At 49.3% G+C, this 22,574-nt stretch overlaps 1 protein-coding gene across 7 annotated transcripts in view; it reads left to right on the forward strand.

Annotated features, from left to right (window-relative positions):
* Window positions 1–22,574, forward strand: part of ST6GAL2 (ST6 beta-galactoside alpha-2,6-sialyltransferase 2) — a 63,911-nt gene that overhangs the window by 36,147 nt on the left and 5,190 nt on the right. For all 7 annotated transcript variants that reach the window (XR_009566138.2, XM_060309276.1, XM_060309275.1 and 4 more), the window contains exons 2-5: window positions 304–1,227; window positions 8,557–8,654; window positions 10,233–10,334; window positions 12,668–12,842. Coding sequence is in view for 6 of the 7 variants with exons in the window: in XM_060309276.1 (XP_060165259.1) it covers window positions 360–1,227; window positions 8,557–8,654; window positions 10,233–10,334; window positions 12,668–12,842 (1,243 nt within the window). In the remaining variant the exon portion in view is untranslated. The remainder of the gene's footprint in view (window positions 1–303; window positions 1,228–8,556; window positions 8,655–10,232; window positions 10,335–12,667; window positions 12,843–22,574) is intronic.

The following is a 22,574-nucleotide window of genomic DNA, read 5'->3' on the forward strand; positions in this document are numbered from 1 at the left end:
CTTCCCTTCTCTCTGGGCAGGGCCCAGCCTCCTGTCTCGATTGTCCTGCTATTCTCGTCTGGGAGTATCGGGCCCCAGGGGACAAATCACTTGCTTACCTTGGGGGGCGGCATCTACGTCCTGCCTCAGTGGGACCCTTTGTCTTGCAGATGTGAGGGTGGGGGGCGTGTGACCCCCGAATGTGGCCGAAGCTCCGGATGACCCTGGATTCTGATGCCCCTTCTAACCCTCCTGAGACCCTCTAAAGAGACTGTCCCCAGCGCTGTCCCGCGCACCTCACCGTGACACCCGGCTGTTTTTCAGGTCCATCCCGCCTCCCGCCGCCTCGGGACTCCAGGTGCTGACCCCGCAGACCTGCCATGAAACCACACTTGAAGCAATGGAGACAAGGAATGCTCTGCGGGATATTCGCTTGGGGTCTCCTCTTTCTGGCGATCTTCCTGTACTTCACCGACAGCAACCCTGCCCAGCCCGCGCCCAGCTCCTTCTCCTTCCTGGAGACCAGGAGGCTGCTGCCCGCGCAGGGAAGGCAGCGGGCCATCATGGGCGCCTCGGAGGGCCTGCCCGAGGGCGCGGACGCTCGCAGGGGGCTGCCCCGCAGACACCCGTATGGCCCCCTGCACGCGGGGCCAGGCGACGTGCGGGCGTGGGCCCCAGACGGCTTTGAAAATGAAGACGACTTCCTTTCGCCCCAGACGGGGAGAACATCGCAAAGCGCTTTGCCGCCGAAGGACACCGCTCCGGGCACGTCGGGGGGCCCGGAGGGAGCTCTGTTAGCGCGCCGCGCCCGGGGGCGGTGGGCGAAGCGAGGGGCCCGGAGGCAGAGCCGGAGCGCGGCGCCCTGGGTGGGCGAGGACGGGCAGCGACTGTACTCGTCCACGTCCCGGGCGCTCCTGCGCCAGCTCTGGAAGGGCGACGCGTCGGCGCGGATGCTGCACCCGCGCCTGCAGAAGGCCATGGGCGCCTACCTGCGCGCCAACAAGCACGGCGTGAACTTCCGGGGGCGCCGGGCGGCCGGGCGGAGCCGCGCGGAGCTGCTGTGCGCCCTGCGGGGCCGCGTGCGGGTGCGCACCCTGGATGGCAGCGAGCCGCCCTTCTCGGCGCTCGGCTGGCGCGCGCTGGTCCCCGCCGTGCCGCTCGGCCGGCTGCTCCCGCGCGGGCTCCGGACCTGCGCCGTGGTCACGTCGGCCGGCGCCATCCTCAACTCGTCCCTGGGCGAAGAGATAGGTGGGTCCCCGCGGCCCCCCGCCCCCAGGGTGGCCGCTCCTGCGCTGTGTTTCCGGAAAGTCTTAGGTCTTCTTCCTTCCCTGGGACTGAATGACCCCCGGCGGGTGGAATCCCAGCAGAGGTCTCCTTTGCAGAGACTCAGAGCAGAGATGGGCATCCTCCGAGGAGCTGGGGGCCCGGGAAAGGGAAGCCCGCGGCCCTCTCACCGGCCCGGTCTCAGGACCCACCTCCTGCAGAGCCCACGTTGTGCACTGACAGCTCCCAGCCGAGCCTGCACCCCTGATGACCCCTTAATGTGGCAGGAGCAGGAAGGAGCGCAGGGGAAACCCCACCGGGCGACGAGCCTTAGGGGGCAGCTCCAAACAGGAGTTTGCAGGATGATAATTGTCACTCGTTCAAGGACTAAATCCCTGTCCCTGGGCTCTGCGGAGAGCCCGACAGCTGGTGAGAGCATTGATCTGGTGGGCACCGTCACCTCCAAGGTTGGCACACACCCAGCCTCTGGGCCCCAGCTGCAGCCTGGGCTTCCATCTTCCCTTCTGTACTGTCTTCAAATCCATTCCTGAGCCCTGGAGAACACCCCTGTTAGTCTGGCCTCTCGAGGGAAACAGACCGGTGGGATACGTGTAGAGAGAAAGATTTATTTTAAGGCCTTGCCCCTGCCGTCCTAGCGGCTGGCAGATCTGAAGTCTGCAGGGCAGGAAGGCAGGCTGGCTGGAGATGCAGATGAGAGTTGATGTTGCTGCCTGAAGCCCCACATCTGCGGGGCTGGCAGCTCGGGAGGGCCCCTGCTTCCCCGGGAACCTGCGGTCTAGTCTAATGCCCCTGAGTCCCCTCAGTGCCCAGCCCACCCTGGTGCTGCCCTCACACATCCTCACAGGTGGCTGACCTGGCCGTGACCTTCAGGGGGCACTGCCCACTTGATAGAAAGGAATCGTTGTTCCGTGTCCTCGAGGAGTAGCCGATACTCCAGAGCCGTCTTGAGATGGGGCGACACCCTTATCATCAGGTTGCACAGCCCAGACCTCCTCCCACTGGCTCTTGGGAATGAGGCTGAATGTGAAATTTTTAAGAAGTTGGAAAAACAAGGCCCAGGTCTGGACTCGCAGCCTGGGGTGCCAGTGTCCCCGAGCTGACGTTAAGTAGACTCGTAATCACGCTGTGTGTGTGTCACACAAGCCTGCGGCCAGGCCGAGTCGCGGCTGCTACCAATTAGGAAGGAGCATTGGTTCAGAGGCCCCCAGGGCCAAGTAAAGCCACACTTCTCCCTGGTTTTCGAAGACCATGATTAATCATGGCAGAAGGAATTTAAGCAGCTTTAGAGCAGGTGGTGACTTGCTTTGGGATTTTTTTTTTTTGCTTTGCTTGAAGCCCCACTGCATCACAGCTGCACATCGCCTTGCGCTCACCTCCCTGGGAGAACTCCCTTTCTCTTTATTCTGCTGTAAATATTGCTGACCGGCGTCTTGTAAACTCTCCTCTATTCAGAATTTGGAAGAGAGTGTGAGAGAGACTGGGAGTTCCCCATTTCTGGGGAACATGACACGTCAGTTATCTTTGTTAGTTTCTAGTTTCCGCATTTAATTGATAGCGTCTGCACTTACACAGAGGTTCACGATTAGAATCGTAGAAAGGTAACTGAAGAACAAACACACTCAGAAAATTTTTTAAATTCTCTATTGTTTTGCCTCAGTTCCTTTGAGTCCAATTTTATAGCCATCGATACCTTTTGAAGAGTATGTAACGTAACACAGTTCAACCCGTAAAGACAAGAAGTCTCGCTTTTTCAGAAGCTGGCATCTCTCAGCATCAGCCCTTGTGCCTGCCATGTGCTGACATTTCTCCTTCCGACTCCCCTGAACATACAGAGGCTTATCAGCACACAGTTGTTAACACCTCTCCTAGTGAGAACAAATTCACAGAGCAGAGTCCTTCAGGAAGCTCGGAAGCGGGCATGCTGTACTATTTAGCTAACTCTGTCTTCATCCCTAAGCATCTACTTGTGAATCGGCTAAGTGAAGATTAGAAGTCTTGCACGAGGTCGTGGTTTTATGAAAAACTGAGGGCAGAGCTAGAAAAGTTCCTGCGGGTTGCCCCATCTGCCCCCCCTACCCTCCCTGCCTGAGGGCTCAGCCCCTGCCCCCCCCCCCTGCCAGGGGACCAGGGAAGCGCCAGGGTTGCAAGTGGCTCTGCTGGCTGCTGCCTGGGCAGTGCCGTCCTGTTTCCCAGTTCTGTTAGACTGAGTCATACGTTGTAATTGTTTAAACACCTCCACTTTGAATATGTTATTGGAAAGCAAACTGAACTGTTTTGGAAACATGGAACATTCTTTTCTAGAGTGGTGAGATCATCTTTTTTCAGCCATTCCTGTAAATAATAATAATTTGGTACTGAGATCAGTAGCAGCAATCCCGTGGAAACACACTGCAGATGAGAAAAGTACTCTGAACTTACAGCTGTCACCTTGAATGGGAGGTCAGGATCTGTTACCTGAAACTAGGATTCTGGGAAGTGTGTGGGAAATGGGAGGGTAGGGAGGAGGCTGCGTAGGGAGGGGGCATCTTCCCGTAGCGAGCTTGGGATTTGGCGTCCTGTTACCTTAAAAAAAGCAAGAAAGCAGGTCATATAGTCATTCAACAAGCATGGGTCCCCAACTCTCCACCAGATACTGTGCTCGCCACTAGTGATAGAAAGATGGATGAGGCCCATCCCTAACCCTCGGATCCTCTGCTTGCTAGTGGGAAAGACAGACTGTAAACAGACAATTCCAGTGTCACGGTCAGGAGGACACAGAGATGCGCAGACAGACAGGGAAGACATGAGCGCGGAATCCCACCCCACCGCGAGGGCAGACGTCTGAGGAGGGGAATCCAGGCCAAAGGCCAGCAGAGCAGTTGGATGAGAAACAGCACAGTGTGTGGGTGATCAGGGCTGGGGACCACTATGGGCTGGGGGTAGAGAGCAGACAGGTAAGTTGGACGGGTGGGCAGGAGGTCAGCCACTTCATGCTCTTGGATGTCATTCCCCAGAAATTAGACTTCTCATAATGATTGTAATAATAGCACTTAGAGGGTGTTTACTGCAGGGAAGTTCTCATCCTCAGTGCTTTTATCTGTGAACAAGCCTTGCGATGCCAAGTGACAGACACGATTATTCCTGTTCTATGGGTAAGGAAACCAAGGTACCCAGAGACACAGAGGGTAGAGCCGGATTTGAACTCCAGTCTGGGTCCCCGAAACTCCAGCTCTGGCCCCTTGGCCTCGCGGTGCAGAGGTACTGAAATCTTTGAAGCGGAGGAGTGATGGGTCAGTGTTTCATTTTGGAAAGATTGCTCCAGAGCCTAGATTGGAGGAAGCACGTTGCAGGAGCCCCAGTGAGGTGAGACAGACCTGGGCGGTGGGTTTGGGGGAGAGGAGAACCATCTCTTGGGCAGGCCATTCCCCGTTCCCCAAAGACAAGGCGCTGGCCGCCCTTGCAGATTCCTGCGCTCGGGAAGGGAAGGGGGCGGTGGGGACGCAGTGCCCAGGGCTGGGCAGGGATTTCGTGCTGCTATGCCTTCTGGCTGCTCCTTGCAGGGTTTTCATCTTTCCTCAATGATGCTCTTAGCCTGGCTCTGCTCTCAAGGTCAACGGGAAATGGCTCTAGCCTGGAGATGCCGTCTCCAAAAACGACGCTTTGCTTTCCTCCCCTGTGCTGGCTGGCTGATCATTCCTCCCTCTCTAAATGTGAGCGGACGGCTTAGTTTCGCAGGTGGTCACCTGGGAGAAGCACGCCCAGGTGCACATTTACGAATGTGTCCATGTGACGGGCTCTCTCAGCTCGTCGTCCCCACACGCCCCCTCCCATCCTGGTCCCTCCTTCTCCCGGCCAGCTGGGGGACGGTCAGTCTCGTCCACAGCAGCCCTGTCCCTACCTACCTCTCTGTGTCCTCCATGAAACGGAACTTTTAACTCTTCAGCCTCATGCGACTTCCAAAGGAGTGAACCTAGATTACCTTTCTGTGCCCTGTCCTTTGTCAAGTTGTTCTAAGGCTTAAGACACACCTCGGTGTAGAACACCAGCTTTTAAAAGCTGGGACATTGTCTGGGGTGATACGATTCGTTAGGAATTTCTACGTAATCAATGAGAAATGCACCCACTGCTTGGCAACCTGTTCGTTCACCTTACCTCTAGACGGAGGCTGCATCTAAGGGTGGCGTGGTTCGGTGGGAGCACTGGTCCAGCAGTGCCAGCATCCTGCTTCCTGCCCTGGTGCTATCCTGGTTACCTCTGAGTGCCGGGAGGCCACCCCACTGTCTGGGCCCCCCTCACTCCCTGCCTATGGGAGAGTTGCCCCAGGTGAGCAGGTCACATAGTGTCTGGCCTTTCGGGGGCTCAGAAGATGAGAACAATTTTCATCATAGTACTCGGAGGTCTTTTTAACTGTTGACATCGGAACGGATGATGCAGGAGCAACAGTGGATAAAACTGCTTCTTAGCACAGATCGAGGCAGTGGTACCCACTATACTAGTCCTCACGGGATGTTTTCCTGCCAAGCTTAGCAGTGAGAGCAAAGCATGCCAGCTCCACGTATGGATGTCCTTAATGAAGCAGTAAAAATGGTTAGTTTGATGAGAGTTCAGCCTTTGAAGTACATGTGTTTTTAAGACCAAATGGGAAATAACATGAAAGCATTTCTGCCAACCAACCCCCGACGGAAGGGCACCGATGTGATTGAGCTGTGAGTGGCACTAGGCGCTTTTGTCACCAAACACAACCATACTTGAAACAGCCTGACTGATGGACGCACTTAAATTAGACTTAGGCATTTGGCAGGCATTTTCTCAAGAAGGAAGGAAGGAAGCCTCGACTTTCAGGAAAATAACTGACAGTGTTTGTTGCCAGTGATAAAATTAAAGCTTTCAACCCTGAGCTTGGAGGCTTCCCAAACTTAAGTGATGAGATCCGTGGTGACATTAATGATATTTCATGCTTTATAATGAAATGCTTCAGTATTTGAAAGATCTGCATTACTTACTGAACTGATAGCTTCCAAATGACCGCTGGACAGTGTTACAAAATACACATGGATGAATCATCCTTTATTTTTTTAATTGAAATATATTGGGTTGGCCAAAAAGTTCATTCGGGCTTTTCCATAACATCTTATGGAAATTTTTGGCCAACGCAATAGTTGATTTACAATGTTGTGTTAGTTTCTGCTGTACGGCAAACTGATTCAGTTATACATACATATATATATATATTCTTTTTCAGATTCTTTTCCATTATAGGTTATTACAAGATATTGAATATAGTTCCCTGTGCTATGCAGTAGGTCCTGGTTGGTTACCTATTTTATATATAGTAGTGTGTGTATGTTCATCCCAAACTCCTAATTTATCCCTCCCCCACCCGTTCCCCCTTTGGTAACCATAAATTTGTTTTCTGTCTGTGGGTCTATTTCTGTTTTGTAAGTTAATTTGTATCATTTTTAAAGATTCCACATATAAGTGATATCATATATTTGTCTTTCTCTGTCTGACTTACTTTACTTAGTGTGATAATCTCTAGGTCCATCCATGTTGCTGCAAATGGCATCATTTCACTCTTTTTATGGCTGAGTAGTATTCCATTGTATATATGTGCGACATCGTCTTTATCCATTCATCTGCCGATGGACATTTAGGTTGCTTCCATGTCTTGGCTGTTGTGAATAGTGCTGCTGTGAACATTGGGGTGCGTGTGTCTTTTTGAATTAGAGTTTTGTCTTTTCCAAATAAATGCCCAGGAGTGGGATTGCTGGGTTATATGGCAACTCTATTTTTAGTTTTTTAAGGAACCTGCATACTGTTCTCCATAGTGGCTGCACCGACTTAACATTCCCACCAAACAGTGTAGGAGGGTTCCCTTTACTCCACACCCTCTCAGCATTTATTACTTGTAAACTTTTCTTTTTTTAACCTTTGGCCGTGCCGCACTGTGCAGCACGCGGGATCTTAGCTCCCTGACCAGGGATCGAACCTGCACCCCCTGCAGTGGAAGCACAGAGTCTTAACCACTGGACCACCAGGGAAGTTCTTATTTGTAGACGTTTGCATAATGGCCATTCTGGCCTGTATGAGTGGTACCTCATTGTACTTTTGATTTGCATTTCTCCATTAGCAACTGTTGAGCATCTTTTCATGTGCCTGTTGGCCATCTGTATGTCTTCTTTAGAGAAATGTCTGTTTAGATCTTCTGCCCATTTTTTGACTGGGTCGTTTTTTGTTTTTTTGTTTTTTTTGATGAATCATCCATTTTAAGAGCAAGATTAACTAATGGATTTTAATGTAACAGCACAAAAATTGATACTGTTTCACATTCCACACTGCCACTAACCTTTCAGAAACTAGCTCTTGTGGAGTTACGATGAAGTATCAGAGGAGAATATTCCTAGTCATCTGGAAAGACTCTTGAAATACTCCCACCATTTTCAACGATATATCTTGAGTCTTCATATACTTCAACTAAAGCAATATATTGCAGCAGATTGAATAGAGAAACAGGTATATGAAACCAACTATCTTCTAAAAAGCCAGGCGTTAAAGAGATTTGCAGACATTTAAAACAGTGCCCTTCTCACTGTTTTTCGAAATGTAGTTATTTCTCATAAAAATGTATTTTACAGATAAATTAATAAATAAACATTTACAAGTTTTCTATTTTACTCACTAATGCAATATATTCTGAAATCTGTAATCCAGATAAACAAAAGGCCTCTGGGTTGTCAGTAATTTTCAAGAGTGTAAAGGCGTCCGGAGACCAAAAAGTGAGAACCGCTGCTTTGGGTGTTTGACGAATCAGAGATACGTGATCTCACTTCTCACTCTCTCACAGACGGGCTTTCTTGTTTGCTCCAAGTTAAATTAGGAACGTGCATGGGGTTTTTGAAGCTGAAGAAATCGCATAGAAATTCCCTATTGCTGATTAACTCTGCTTTCAGCCCTGTTTCTGGGAAACACATTAGACTCCACAAAGCAGTCTAGATACACACATATGTCTCGAAATTTCCTGTGTAAAGCATGTCTTTAAAGACCGTGAGCACATACCAAGTACCTAAATATAACTTAGAGGATACAGGGCCACTTGTAATGGATTGATGTGTTTTTATGTTTATTTGCCCCCAGCCAGGATCTCATCCTAAGTAAATAGGATGCCAAACAGTGTGTGTGTGGGTATCTGAATCTTGTTGGGGTCTATTAGCTTCAGGTATTGAAAGGTTTGCTTTAAGATATTTTCCTAGATTATATGCTGATTTTTATGCAGAGGGAAAAAAAGAAGTAAGTTTGTCACTTATGTGCCCTCAGATTCCCACGATGCAGTTTTGAGATTTAACTCTGCTCCTACACGTGGCTACGAGAAGGATGTTGGAAATAAAACCACCGTCCGCATCATTAATTCCCAGGTAAGATGGGTGGACTGTTTTATAGGTAAATAGCTTAACTGGGTGAATGAAGAGAAATCACCCAATTATCCATGACCACGACCTTGCTTATTTCTAAAAGTCTTGTAATTATAAAGAATTAGTGAGGAAAAATGCAGAGAAATGGGAATTCGTGTGTGCTGTGCATAGGAAAAAAGAGTAAATAAGATCAAAAGGAAAAATCAGAGTAGAGGTACAAATATATATATGTAGCACATTGCATTTTGTGAACTGAGGAAAAGAAAGGTAAACGGAGTAAATCATGGGGATGGAGGGGAGAAAAGCAAAGGAACAGAATTCAAGGGTCAGAAGAACAGCTCAGAAACTTTGTTATTGAACATTCTAAAAAGGAAAATATCTCTTTTTTGTATGTTCTCAATGTTTTCCAAAATTCATAGCAAAATTAGCCTCAGAACAAACCACAGCAATTTCTAGAGTTTCAAACGGTATTAAAAAAATGGGGTGATGAGCGATTTAGGGTGAGTTTGTTGCAGAACCAAAGATCAGCTTTCTTCGTCGGGCTCTGGGCTCACAGCCTACAGAGGTGAGAAACAGGCCCCGGGTTCCTGAATTCAGAGACGCCACTGATTGAAGATTCCTCATCTGCTTGATGACAGCTTTTAAGAGAGGGGGTGATAAGCCCCAGCAAATTAAAATACAGGCCCCTTGTGAGATACTCCCTAACTTCAGAGATATTAAAATACAGGTCCCTTGTGAGATACTCCCTAACTTCAGAGATACTAAAATACAGGTCCCTTGTGAGATACTCCCTAACTTCAGAGATATTAAAATACAGGTCCCTTGTGAGATACTCCCTAACTTCAGAGATACTAAAATACAGGTCCCTTGTGAGATACTCCCTAACTTCAGAGATACTAAAATACAGGTCCCTTGTGAGATACTCCCTAACTTCAGAGATACTCAAATGCGAAGCAAAAGAGGGCATCTCAAACAGTGTGGGAAAATTCCATCTTAAAAAGGAAGCAAGTCAAATGCATCCTTTTCCCCCCAGACTATAGTTGACGAAAGCTGATTGGCAGGTGAGACTGAAGGACTCACTCAGGACCAGAGAGGGCCCCAGAGCGGGGACACGTCTCCTGGCCTCTGGGCCCCGTTTGTCCTGAGGTTGGCAGTCGGTAGGCCTTCCAGGCCTGCAGCTGTCGTTGGCGGGGGCTACTCAGCCGGGAGCTGCATCGGGAGCTGGGGCCTCTAGGTGACTCCAGGGCTGCTGCTTTGGGTGGCGCCGCACGGCTTGCGGGATCTTAGTTCCCCGGCCAGGGATTGAACCCAGGCCCTCGGCAGTGAAGGCCCAGAATCCTGACCACTGGACCGCCAGGGAGATCCCTCGTTCTTTTCTTAAAACAGAAAGCCCTCCTTTGTCTAAATATCTCCTGAGTGCCTTAGCGTGTAAAGCCCGCCTCTCTCCCTCCCCCAGAAAGTCTGAGGAACATTTGTTTTTTCTTGCTCCAAAACTCCTTTTTAACATTTTTGCCTCTTTTTAAAATGTAATTGTGAAGGCCCAAAGCCTCGTTTTGAAATGATTCTGCTACGTATTTGCAGATTCTGACCAACCCCAGGCATCACTTCATTGACAGTTCGTTGTATAAAGATGTCATCTTGGTGGCCTGGGACCCAGCTCCGTATTCTGCAAATCTTCACCTGGTGAGTACTTCCTTGGTGCCCCCACCCTTGAGGGTCAGACAGCGCCTTTGACCGATACATAATGGGAGTAAGTCAGGGATTAAACTTCGACGGGCAGAATGAAACCAATTGTGGGTGCGAATTAAATTCACATATGTTCACACGGTTTGAGTCCCGGTTGCAGTAGCACCCTTGCTGAGCGAAGTCCCTCTGATGCTAAAGTGTTTTTCTGGAGGATTTAGAAAACAAAAACAAATGTACAATGTCTAGATGTTCAGAAAGTCCTAGCGACACCAGAGCTTGGGCTGCTTAAACTCCGAATTTTTCCATTGTGAGATGGTTACATCACCTTTCAAGTAGTTACAAGACCTTTTGAAATACATGGGAAGTTCTTGGCAAGAGAGGCTAACCTTTGCGAATCCTTATTATTGAAATGGAACGTGTCACGGGCTTTCCCTGAGTGTGCCACTCTTGGCTTCTGCCTCCAAATCTTTTTAATCTTATACGATACAGTGTAAAGAAGGTTATTACTAGCCATCAGAATATAAGCAAGTTATCGATACATTCACGGCCTCTCTACTTTTGGTGGAACCTGGCGTGGAGAGCCAGCGCACTTGTTCTGAAAGGGGGCTGGGAAGATCGGTTACAGTTTAGCCCCGTGAGCGAGGCTGTCTGCTGTGCCAGTGTCTGTGGACTCGTTCTGCCGTGACCCGAGAGGAGGCCAGCTTCCTAAGATGAATGTGGGAACAGAGCTCACCCCACCAGGGGGTACCTATCCAGGAGACCTTCCCACAGCCGATGGTCCCTCTGGAAGGAGCACTCTGTCACCATGCAGCCTAAGACAGAGGCTGGACACATACCTGGCGTGATTATAACTCTTCTCAGCCAGGGGTTCACATCAGCATCATCACTGTTCAGGGTATCCGTCAGAGCCCATTTCCCAGGAATCCGGGCATATCCAGCCTCCATGTGTGGGTTTTTTGTTTATATTTATTTATTTATTCATTTGGTTGCACTGGGTCTTTGTTGCGGGCTCCTTAGCTGTCGCATGCGAACTCTTAGTTGCAGCATGCATGTGGGATCTAGTTCCCCGACCAGGGATCGAACCCGGGGCCTCTGCATTGGGAGCACGGAGTCCTCACCACTGCGCCACCAGGGAAGGCCCCCACGTGTGTTTCCGAGAGTGCTCTCTGCTTGATTCTCCTACACACCGTCTACTGAGAACCGGCATCAAGTGGGTGTTTGCACTTGTCAGCTTCCTTCCAGCCTGAGGTTCTGTGGTTTTAAGTTCTGACAGCTTTCTTGCTGTTGGTGGACCCACGAGAGGCTGTGGCTGCTGGCCCCTGCTTTCCCTCTCCCTGCCCCGGGGTTTGGGGGCACAGTGCACTAAAGATGATCTGGCCCATCCTTGTCAAAATTTTTAAAGCCACAGACCCCATTCAACCAGGGGCTGTGCCTTGGGGTCTTCATCCAAGCCCATCTTTGCCCGAGGTGTCTGTTTGAAAGGACTGTCAGAGCCCCGTGAGCTGAGCCTCTCCCCACACACCTCCAAACCCCATTTCTCGGTGGCGCCTGAGACACTCCTGAAGCCTTGTTTTTTAAATCAACCTTATTGTTTATTTTTTCCTTACGGTAATTTTTGTGTAACCGATGTAAGTGCACATTTTGATGGGCAGTAGCAAGTGTCTACGGTCCTGTATCCAGCACCACAATTAAGGAACAGAATCTTTCCGCTGCTGCAGCGTCCCCTGCGCCCACCCATCCGTCTCCCAGACCCGACCCGAGACCCAGGCAATTACTGACATCTTTCTGCGCTAGAGATTAGATTGGGAAAACATATTTCTGAAATACAGCGATTGAAACTATGGCCATGGGCCATCCGGCCATGTTTTTTTGTTTCTTTTTTTCCTTCCTTTTTTTTTTTGTTTTTTATTTTCTTCTTTTTTTGGGGGGTGTGCCCCTGTTTTTGTAAATAAAGTTTTATTGGAACACGGCCTCGCCCATTCATCTTGTACCCTCGGTGGCTGCTTTCCAAGTAAATACACAGCAGAGCCCAGTAGTAGCAGCAGAGACTCTATGGCTCTAAAACCCTGATGTGTTTACTATCTGGCCCTTTCCAGGAAAGTCCAGTGACCCCGCCCTAGCCCTTCTCCCTCATTTTACTAAAGAATAAGGCACCAGTCCCCCAGGCTAGACCTCACCTCTGTACTCACCCCCTCATCCAGTGTGGAAATGCCTGCAGAAGAGGGGGTCCGCATCCCCTCCCAGCCCGGCCCCTCAGCCTCTAAATACCCCGCAACGTGGGCGCTGCCCGGCTTTTCACGGCGTGGTCCTCTGTTATTTTTTCCTCTTAGTGGTACAAGAAGCCGGATTACAACCTGTTCACTCCGTATGTTCAGCACCGGCAGAGAAACCCAAACCAACCGTTTTACATTCTCCACCCCAAGTTTATCTGGCAGCTTTGGGACATCATCCAGGAGAACACGAAGGAGAAGATCCAGCCGAACCCGCCGTCCTCGGGCTTCCTTGGTAGGTGGATGCCGGAAGGTGGGATGGCTGGGCAGCGGGGTGAGGCTTAGGGGTTAACAAGTATACATTCATGTTAGATGATAAGAGCGCCTAGAAGGTGGCTTTACAGGGAAAATAGATGAACTGAAAACAGCGCAAAGACACTGTCCCAGTTCCCAGTGGGCATGTAACACGCCCCCCAGCCCAACATTTCCAAGGGTGAAACGAGGACTGCTTTACCTTCCCTCGTGACGGGTGGGTCAGGATGGGCCCGGCTGGGTGACCCCTTCGTTCCACAGGCCTCGTGGGGTCACTTGCAGGTATTCAGCTGTGTCATGCGGTGGCCTCACTCCCCTGCCTGGCCCCTCGGCGGGGACAGCTGGGAGGCCGGCTCAGCTGGACTGGTGACCGTGTGCCTGCAGGCGGTGGCCTCGCGGGAATTGGACCCTTGACGGAAGCTCAGGGCTCCTGGCAAGTGTTCCAATGACAGGAAATCGAAGCTGCGGTTTCTCAGGGTGGAGGCCTGGGGACTCTCTGTGGGTCACCGAGAGACTCAAGGGCCGGAGACCCCAGGGCCACCTGGGACCTACCACCCACTTGCGTGCACATCGCTGATGTGGGCCCGGATGAAGGATGGGAGTTTGTGGCCAGAGGACCACACCCCAGACGTTGCAAGTTTCCTGGTAGGTCTGGGCTTTGCGTAGCCGGATTCTAGAGCCATGTCCCACTGTCTCCAGCAGACCCGCCAGCTGCAGTCTGAGAATGGACTTCCTGTAACGAGGGCATCACACTTGGCTCTTGTGTATTTTTCTGTAGCCAGGCTCCAGTCCACAAGTTTGTGGTCTTAACCCACTTCTCTTCCTGAGTTTCAGCCTCTTGCCCAAACATTTCCTTGGTTTTACCTGAATAGGGTAATGTTAAGGGAGGTCTTAGATCCCCTTGGCCATATGAAAGCTACAGTGGAACCAGAGGGTAGTAACTTCATCCATAAACCACTGCTAATGTTCTCCACCCTAACTTCGGTGAATTTACACCCTGCCCCTTAACTCGGGTGCACAGTAGGTCCCCACGACTAAAGGAGTGTCTGTGGAGGTGACACGGGGTGGTGAGGGATGCAAGGCGCCGGAGTATCCGAAGCGAGGCTTGCGGGTTTTGAAGCGGGTTCGAGGTACTATAATAATGTGAAATATTTTACGCAGAATTCGAGACAGATTAACGACGCTGCGTGCTGCGTTCCTCAAGCGTAGCTCCTCCCACCCATTTTATGTCGTGCTGTCAAGATGCTTTGTTTCCAAGTCACTTTGCGAAACCCTAAATGCTGGAGCTTTTTTTGTTTTTGTTTTTTGCGGTACGCGAGCCTCTCCCTGTTGTGGCCTCTCCCGTTGTGGAGCACAGGCTCCAGCCGCACAGGCTCAGCGGCCATGGCTCACGGGCCCAGCCGCTCCGCGGCATGTGGGATTTTCGCGGACCGGGTCACGAACCCGTGTCCCCTGCATCGGCAGGCGGACTCTCAACCACTGCGCCACCAGGGAAGCCCAAGTGCTGTATCTTTTGTGCGGTTTCACGGACTCCTGCGGACTTAGGGAAGCGCGTACAACGGGGGTGGAATGAGGCTGAGACAGCATAACAGGACGCGGCCACCTGATCAAGCCTCTTTCCCATCCGTGCCTCCCCGTGAATTCCTGTGGCCGATATCTGATTACAGCAGGAGCTTGGGAGACCAGTGAGGGCTGTCAGGTACCCTTACTGTCGACCTGCAGTTTGCAAGTTTCCACTGACATAGTCGCAGCTGGAGAACACTATTTCCTCACGTGTTGAAAGAAATCCTGCCACCTGTGGACAGCTTCCTTTCACAGCTGTTTGCTGACCGTTTGTTTGGAGTTTTCAGGGGCTGCTGCTTGCCTGGGTGGCATCTTTTCCGGGATGAAGGGGACTGCGGTCGGATGTCACTGCAGGGGTGGCGGCTGGGCTGAGCGACAGTCCTTCTCTGTCACTGGGTTTCCAACCATGGGCGAGTCACTTACTCGTGTGAAAGTCCCTGTGCTCCTGGGAGAAAAGGGACTCATAACACCACCTTTCTATCGGGCCGTTCGCAATCGTTACTTTCTAGCACCGTCCTGTCCAGTATGGCGGCGACTAGCCACGGGGGGCTGCTTAGATTTCAGTTAATTAGGATTAAATACAAGGAAAACTTCTCTTCCTTGGTGCACGAGCCCCATTCAAACTCTCAAAGCTGTGTGCTCCCGGTGGCTCAGTCCCAGGCAGTGTAGACGGAGACCGTCTCCACCACAGGGAAGGTTGTGAAGGACAGCACCGCCACGTCCTGCTGACCACAAAAAGGTGAAAGGGAGCTCATGGAGAAGGTACCAGGGTCCCACTGGACACTGCCCTGTGGGTGGGGACACACGGGATAGAAGATGTTTGCTGTCATCAATCAGATCTCCTGAAGATAAACTCCCAGGAGTATGAGTGCTGAGCAAAGGGTATAGCGTGTCGATCATTGTTGGGAAGCGCCGACTTACCGCTTTTTCTTTGAATTCTGACCAGAGGCCATATTTGTCCTTCCGGGTCACAGAAGGACAGCCTTACAATAGTAAGTGCATCAGAGACGTATGCCGTGAACCATCCGCTTCTCCAGAGCAGCAGTGAAGGGATTCTTACCCCTCTGGCACTGCACATGGATTTTTTAAATTAGAGGGAAGTAGCGCGGACCCAGGCGATTTCGATGCTCCGTGGGACCGGTTTTGTTAGAACCCTCGCCCTCAGCCCGCTGGGAGCTGCTTGTTCACACATGAGGGACATTTCTCTTTCATCCCCAGTTGGATACTGGAGGTTTTCTCTCGTTCTTTGGTACTAGGAGGTGGGTTTTACCGCACCGTGGCCTGAGGACAGGGAATCGTTTCCTTGGAATCCCATTGTTGCGGTGTAGCTCTCATCCAGACGGATGTTGTCCTAGAAGGTCCGTGAGCTCGTCTGGGGTCCTGCAGCCTGGCCGGATGGTTTTGCCACCGGAGGTGGTGGGGCCTCCAGCCAAGCACGAGGCCCAGCTTCACCCCCCGGGGCTCGGGGCTGAGCGTCGTCAGGCAGACGGGCCTGGTGCACCGGCCCGACCAGCAGCATAGAGCAGGGACTCCTCTAGCCTACAGGTGACAAGGCCTTTATTGTACAAACCACCAACGCCTCGTCCTGCCTCAACTGATTATATCATAAGTGATGTTTCTAGAATTCACCGATGCAAACGCTATAATTTCAGCCTAGTTAATACATGCACAAGAATAATATGCTTAAAAACCAGTCATAACTTCCTTTCCTTTCCATTTTATTTTGAGTTTGGGGTTCTAATTTTCCAATATATCATCCAAACTCAGATGTTAACACAAAATAGTAACACATTAACCCAAACTAATAAGCCACTTAACATCCATACTTGTGAGTGTGTCAAATCGATCACATTATGCTGATCAGGAAGTTTATTATTTACATGTTTTACACTTTACATTTAAATTCACTATTCACATTAAACAGTGAATCCTGATCAAATACAATATAAATGAGCTAAAAACGTGGCTTTCAAGTATTATTTATGCATTATATGATTTGACTTAATATAGTAGATGCTTCTTAAATTACTTTATTTCATGAAATGCAAATTTCCAAACCATCTTTTAATTACAGATATTTTCTGGAATTATCACTTAAAATGTCATTTGTGCTCCTTCAATAATCTTAAATATAGTTCTCATAATTTTCTATCTTATGATGACCTTACGGGGAAACCACAGAATACCTGCTAGATTTCCATTAGATCAGCATATTCGATACACTTAACCTTTCACCCTCACCCCTCATTCAGAAACATATTTTGCAGTGTTTTATTGGACATTCTCAGAAATTTCTAGTTTACCTCACATGTGATTATGTTCAAGTGTTACCTGGAATGGATGAAAGCCAGTATTTTTCCCGTCACTTGCATTAGGTTCTGTTTATATCCATAGCTTATTTTGCTCCACGTTAAAAGGATTCGTTCATCAAGGAAAAAATTCTCTTACTGTGAACGATTTGGGGTGTTGTTACTTTAAATATTTTGCCAGGTGCAAAGTAAGACAATTTTCGTTTGAGCACAATTAAGGTAAAGGCTCAGTGATTAAACTCTGCTGGACTCTGACACATATCAAAGGCATCTCTATATGTGCACAGTAGAGTTTTAGAGGGAACCTCATTCATTCAGGATCTGTGATCATCTGAACATGGGTGGAAGTTTGCTTTTTATCCAGGTTTTGGACAAATAAACGAGTGTACATACTGCTTGTTATGCTGAGTCATAGCATGTGACATTTTATTAAGACCAGTGGAAATGCTTTTTAATTGGTTTGATAATTATATTGAATTATACAATATTTTAAAACCCATAATTTGGCAAATGAATGCCTCTTGAGTCATAATTGCCCAGGAAAATTTGCACTTTTTTTTCTTCAAATGAATCCCTCATTTGTAAAAACTTAACATTAATTGAATTATGAATTATGTTCAAAGATTTTTAAGCACTGGCTGCACACCCATTTTGATTGGCTTCGAAAAATACATTAGAAAGTGTCTCAGTATTGATCCGCCCATCAAAAAGTCCGGCTCCGCATTGAAAGCAGTAAAATTTTATTAGTGATGAAAGCAGTTACTTTTTGGTAGTCCATAAACAAAATTATGTAACATAAAAGTTCCTTAAGTGGTGGTTTAAAAACATTTTTACTGAATAGCACAGCCTTAGATGGTCTGTATTCATTTCGCTTTTTGGGTAATCCTGAGCAGTCCTAAGAAAGGAAATGAAAAACACACAAAAAAACATTTTTAGCATAACCAGCTGTGAATTCCCCGTGTCGGCTTGGCATGGGGAAATGATTAGGAGCTAACGTGATACTGTGAATTTCCAGGTATAAACGGTATCTGTGCAGAAAAGAGCCACCGTGGCAGGCCTGACTGCCTGCAGGGTTGCAGGGTTGGCCCTTGGCTGGCATCTGGGAGCCTGGGTTTGGGGAGGCCCCCTTAAGTGCCAGGGTGGGTCAGTGTGCCCAGATGCTTATGCGGCAGTGGGTCCACGCCCAGCACCTGCTTCCTTCCAGAGTCTGGAATGCTGGTGTGCGTCCGGCACAGCAGGCCTGTAAGAAATCATCGGCTGTGTGCTGCGTCTGGTGGTCCTCCTAGCGAATCATCAAACCCAGAGGTGAGCTGGGGCCTCCCAGCACGGCACCTTGTCAGTGTACCTCAGAGAACATCTGAGGACCACGTGTTGGTGTTGACGTCACTTGTGGATGACAGGGCCCAACATCACAGCACGTCAGACGTTGTTCTCAGTACGGTAGTTAAGACGCTTTCTTCAAGTTGTCCTAAGAACTGTAGGCTATGAGCTTGCCACCTACTGTGAAACTTAAAGTTTCATTCTTTAGTTGGATTTACTTATTTTTTTCCTTAAAGAAACTTTCTCCAAATTCCCAGTTTTCAGCACTGTGCCCAGTTGAATACATGTGTGAGTTTAACTGAAGAGGCTTCTAACCGTGCTTGACAGCTCTGGTCTCTCCCGGTCTGGTCCCAACCCTATAGGTCCCACAGTCTCTCCTCCCCACACACATGCCCCGAGCTGTGCCAGGACTGTTACACCCCTCCTGACACTGAGGTCTGCCTAGGCCCCCTTTGCAATACATGAAGAAGTTTCATCTTCAGGATTCTGTGTGTGACTAAGTACTCTTAACTCCTAGGAAAAGTGATGTGCAGACATAACCACATTTAATAATGATTTTCAGTATTTATTATATGGCAGAGTCTGAATCTAAACTCGTTTATGTGTGATGTCGGCCTTAATAAATTAATAAGCAGAGCACGCGTGTGCCAAATGCAATGACCACGCCGTCCACAGAAATGTAAATAAGAGAAAATATCCTCCACCTTTGCGTCCATTAACCTTGTCCCCCTTTCACATGTGCCAATGAGTTATAAACTGATTTCCCTTCCCTTTGAAGGTGCTGCCACGCCGATTCTGCTGTCAGTACCACAGCTGGCCGTCACTTGATTACTTAGAGCAGACTCGGCTCTAGCTTAAATTTTAGGATGCTCTGGACCAAGGCTAATGGTGATAGGAGCCCACAAGTTCATACGGAAGCACAAAATGAGATGCAAAAGCCAGGAGGATGCACACAGATGACTCAAAATAGACACTTCCTGAACCTGTCGGCCTTCAGTTTGGACAGCTGTGAACTACCTAGCAAATGTCAGTACTTCTGAAGCTCTAGTAGTCACTTTAAAATATAAAGTATATATGAAAATGCAAAAATATACCTATTTACTCACAGTGAAACCATAACTTTTTGCCCAGTCATAGGACGAAATCTATATTGTCTATTTAATAAATACGTGATTTAAAATGTATTGATAGTAGTTCACTAGCAGTAAGAGGAAACGTTGTCTCTGGAAAACTTTCCAGAAAACAGTAACCAGATTCGAGCACTTAGTAGACCTTTGAGGCCAAGTAGATGGCAAGGACACCTAGAGAACTTACTCAGACTTCTTCTTACTTGGGTGGGAGTAGCAGTTCATCTCCAGGTTAGTTGTCTAACATGCAGAATGGTCAGCTACTAAGGAGACACTTCCGGGATCCTTACAGCAGAGTTTTTCAAAGAATACGTGTGTGAGACCATCCCGGGTCCTCCAAGCATGGTAAGCAGACCAGCACTGGTCCAGGAACGTTTGTTATTAGTCTACGACTAGATCACTGTAGAAACAAAGTATTTGGAAGGTTTTATAGCAATTTGACATAGCATGGCAACCTATATGTGATCATTCTTCTCGTAGTTCATTGTTCATGTATTTTACAGAAGTATTGGTCTGTGATGGATGGGAATTTTTTTAATGGCCCTTCACCACAGGTTGCTTAGGAATGCTTGTTAAAAATTCCGTTTCCGGGGCTTCCCTGGTGGCACAGTTCATGCACCAGTCCGGGAAGATCCGACGTGCCGCGGAGCGGCTGGGCCCGTGAGCCATGGCTGCTGAGCCTGTGCGTCCAGAGCCTGTGCTCCACAACGGGAGAGGCCACAGCAGGGAGAGGCCTGCGTACCACAAAAAAAAATTCCGTTTCCTTGGGAGTTCCCTGGTGGTCCAGTGGTTAAGACTCCACCCTTGCAATGCAGGGGGCATGGGTTCGATCCCTGGTCTGGTCGGGGGAACTAAGATCCCACATGCCACGTGGCATGGCCAAAAAAAAAAAAAACCCATTTCCTGTACCCCAACATACACCAGGGAACCCAGGTCTCTAGGGACGGGGACAAGCTCGGGAATCTGCATTTTAACAAGCTGCCAGGTCGTCCTTTCACGCTGAAGGCTGAGAACTGCTTTCGAGGAAGGATAACAGCGTCTCTCAGGAATGACAGTGGCTTCTCCCACTTGGAGACCAGAGTTGCAAAGGCGACGGCTAGTGCACGCAGGTCGCAGCCCCCGTGGATGAGGCTGTGTTCTGGGCTGACAGTAACAGGAGTGTGGTTTCCAGACACAGTTCCACGCTCATTTATCAGAAGCTTTTGTGCAAAAGACACCCTTGAAGGGGACTTCCCTGGTGGCGCAGTGGTTAAGAATCCGCCTGCCAATGCAGGGGACACGGGTTCGAGCCCTTGTCCGGGAAGATCCCACATGCCACGGTGCAACTAAGCCCGCGAACCACAGCTACTGAGCCCACGTGCCACAACTACTGAAGCCGGCGCACCTAGAGCCTGTGCACTGCAACAAAGAGTAGCCCCCGCTCTTCGCAACTAGAGAAAGCCTGTGCACAGCAATGATGACCCAACGCAGCCAAAAATAAATAAATAAATAAATTTATTAAAAAAAGAAAAAAAAAGTTACCCTTGAAGCCTCTTCACTGCGCTGCAGGAAAACCGTTGTAATAAATATACGGAGGGAGGACGTTCAGGGATGAATCCTTCATGAAGGATTCTGGGATGCTTTGATGTGGTTCCTCGGGCACAGCTGGCCACACGCCACGCCCAGGGAAGGGAAGGGAGGGCGGGCGGCCAGCGCGAGCCCTGATGGGCAAACACTGAAGCGTCCTCAGCTCCACAGACACAGGCCTGTGACTCTCACCCAGAGACACACATGGCAGAGGCGGCCTTGCTCATCAAAGGTTTAAAGTCACAGGAATAAACGAATGTAATTCTCTGGGCACGTGGCTTTCTCATCCACTGTGTCAATTCCTCACGGGTGATTTTGTGATGATGAAGAGAAACGTACACAGAGCAGGGATACCAGGGGGGAAGGAGGGGGCAGGATAGTTCGGGAGTTTGGGATTGACGGGTACACACTGCTATATTTAAAAGAGATAACCAATAAGGACCGACTGTAGAGCACAGGGAACTCTACTCAGTATCCTGTAATAACCTAAGTGGGAAAAGAATTTGAAAAAGAATTTAAAAAAAAAAAAGAGGCAGAGATCTTATCGCCTGTGCGAGGCTGGGCTGGTGCCCACCCCCTCGGTGACTTGAAGCAGGCGCTGGTCCTCGGTTCTCTCTTGGCTTCTCCTGGATCACGGTCACGGTGGGCGGGGCCCACGGACGCGGGAGGGGGAAGGGAGCCCGCAGAGCTGGGAGGAAGAGGGGGACTGAGCAGGGACTTGAAGTTTCGACGCAGCTGTTGGGAACAGCGTCACTTCCTAGCCCTTGACCTGAAGAATCTGTCTCTCGTTAGGGGCGTGGTTTACTCTGAGCCACAGCAGCTCCGTGGCCCGCAAGGCGCATCCTAACGTCTTCTCAGCAGGACCCCAGGGTCCCCTCTGTCGTCCTTTCTGCTTCCCATCCTCTTCTTCCCCCCACCCCGCCCCGCCCAACATGGTCCCTGCGGCTTCAGGCCTCACCTCCCTGGGGACCTTTCTGGAGTCCCAGGCAAAACCAGGCCCTTCCCACTGCTCCCCTGGGCCCCTCGTGCCGCACTTTCTCCAGTTGTGGGGATTTTCATGCTGCATGCACAGCTGATTAATTAGAAATACAATCGTCCTCTGCAGAGAGGCCTTGTCTGTAACAGGAGCTGTGTGACTTCACGTGTTTTTCATAACAAGGGATATCCTCTCATAAAAGGGCTAAGCGTTACTTTCTTCTTTTCTTTTCCTCTTGGCGTGTTTTTTTTTTTTTTCCTTTGGCTGCACCACGCGGCATGTGGGATCTTAGTTCCCCACCCAGGGCTCGAACCCACACCCCTTTCATTGGAGGCGTGGAGTCTTAACCACTGGATCTCCGGGGAAGTCCATATGTTTTTTAAGTTTAAAGAATGTTAACAAAGATGATGGTGGAGCTAGGAAAAGAAAGCTCTTTAGTATAGATCCAGAACGAGATCTGCTCAATGGTCATATGGTTTTATAGCTATCTTGAACATTAAAAAAAAAGAAAGCAACTTTAATATTGACAGTTCCAGTGAGAAAAATAATTTTAATATTAATTTTGAACTCTGTATCTCCATCTCTTTCCGTTGAAGCAACTATTTTGCATCTGTTTTTTTATAACATGTGTTTCTTTGTTATATCACAGTCCTGCTGCACATTAGTTGGACCTGCATGTCGAAGGTGGTACATGATATTCTGACTTGGGGAAGCAGATCTGGCGCTGACTGTCCTTTCCTTAAGTTTGATCACTTTGTCTTTTCTTCTCACATTCCTGGGCCCCCAGCGGTCAAGTGGACGAGTGAATGTTTCATAGCATCACGTCTTAACACGCCCCCAGCCCCCAAACCGCA

Source organism: Globicephala melas, chromosome 12, assembly GCF_963455315.2.
Source record: "Globicephala melas chromosome 12, mGloMel1.2, whole genome shotgun sequence".
Classification (NCBI taxonomy): Eukaryota; Metazoa; Chordata; class Mammalia; order Artiodactyla; family Delphinidae; genus Globicephala; species Globicephala melas.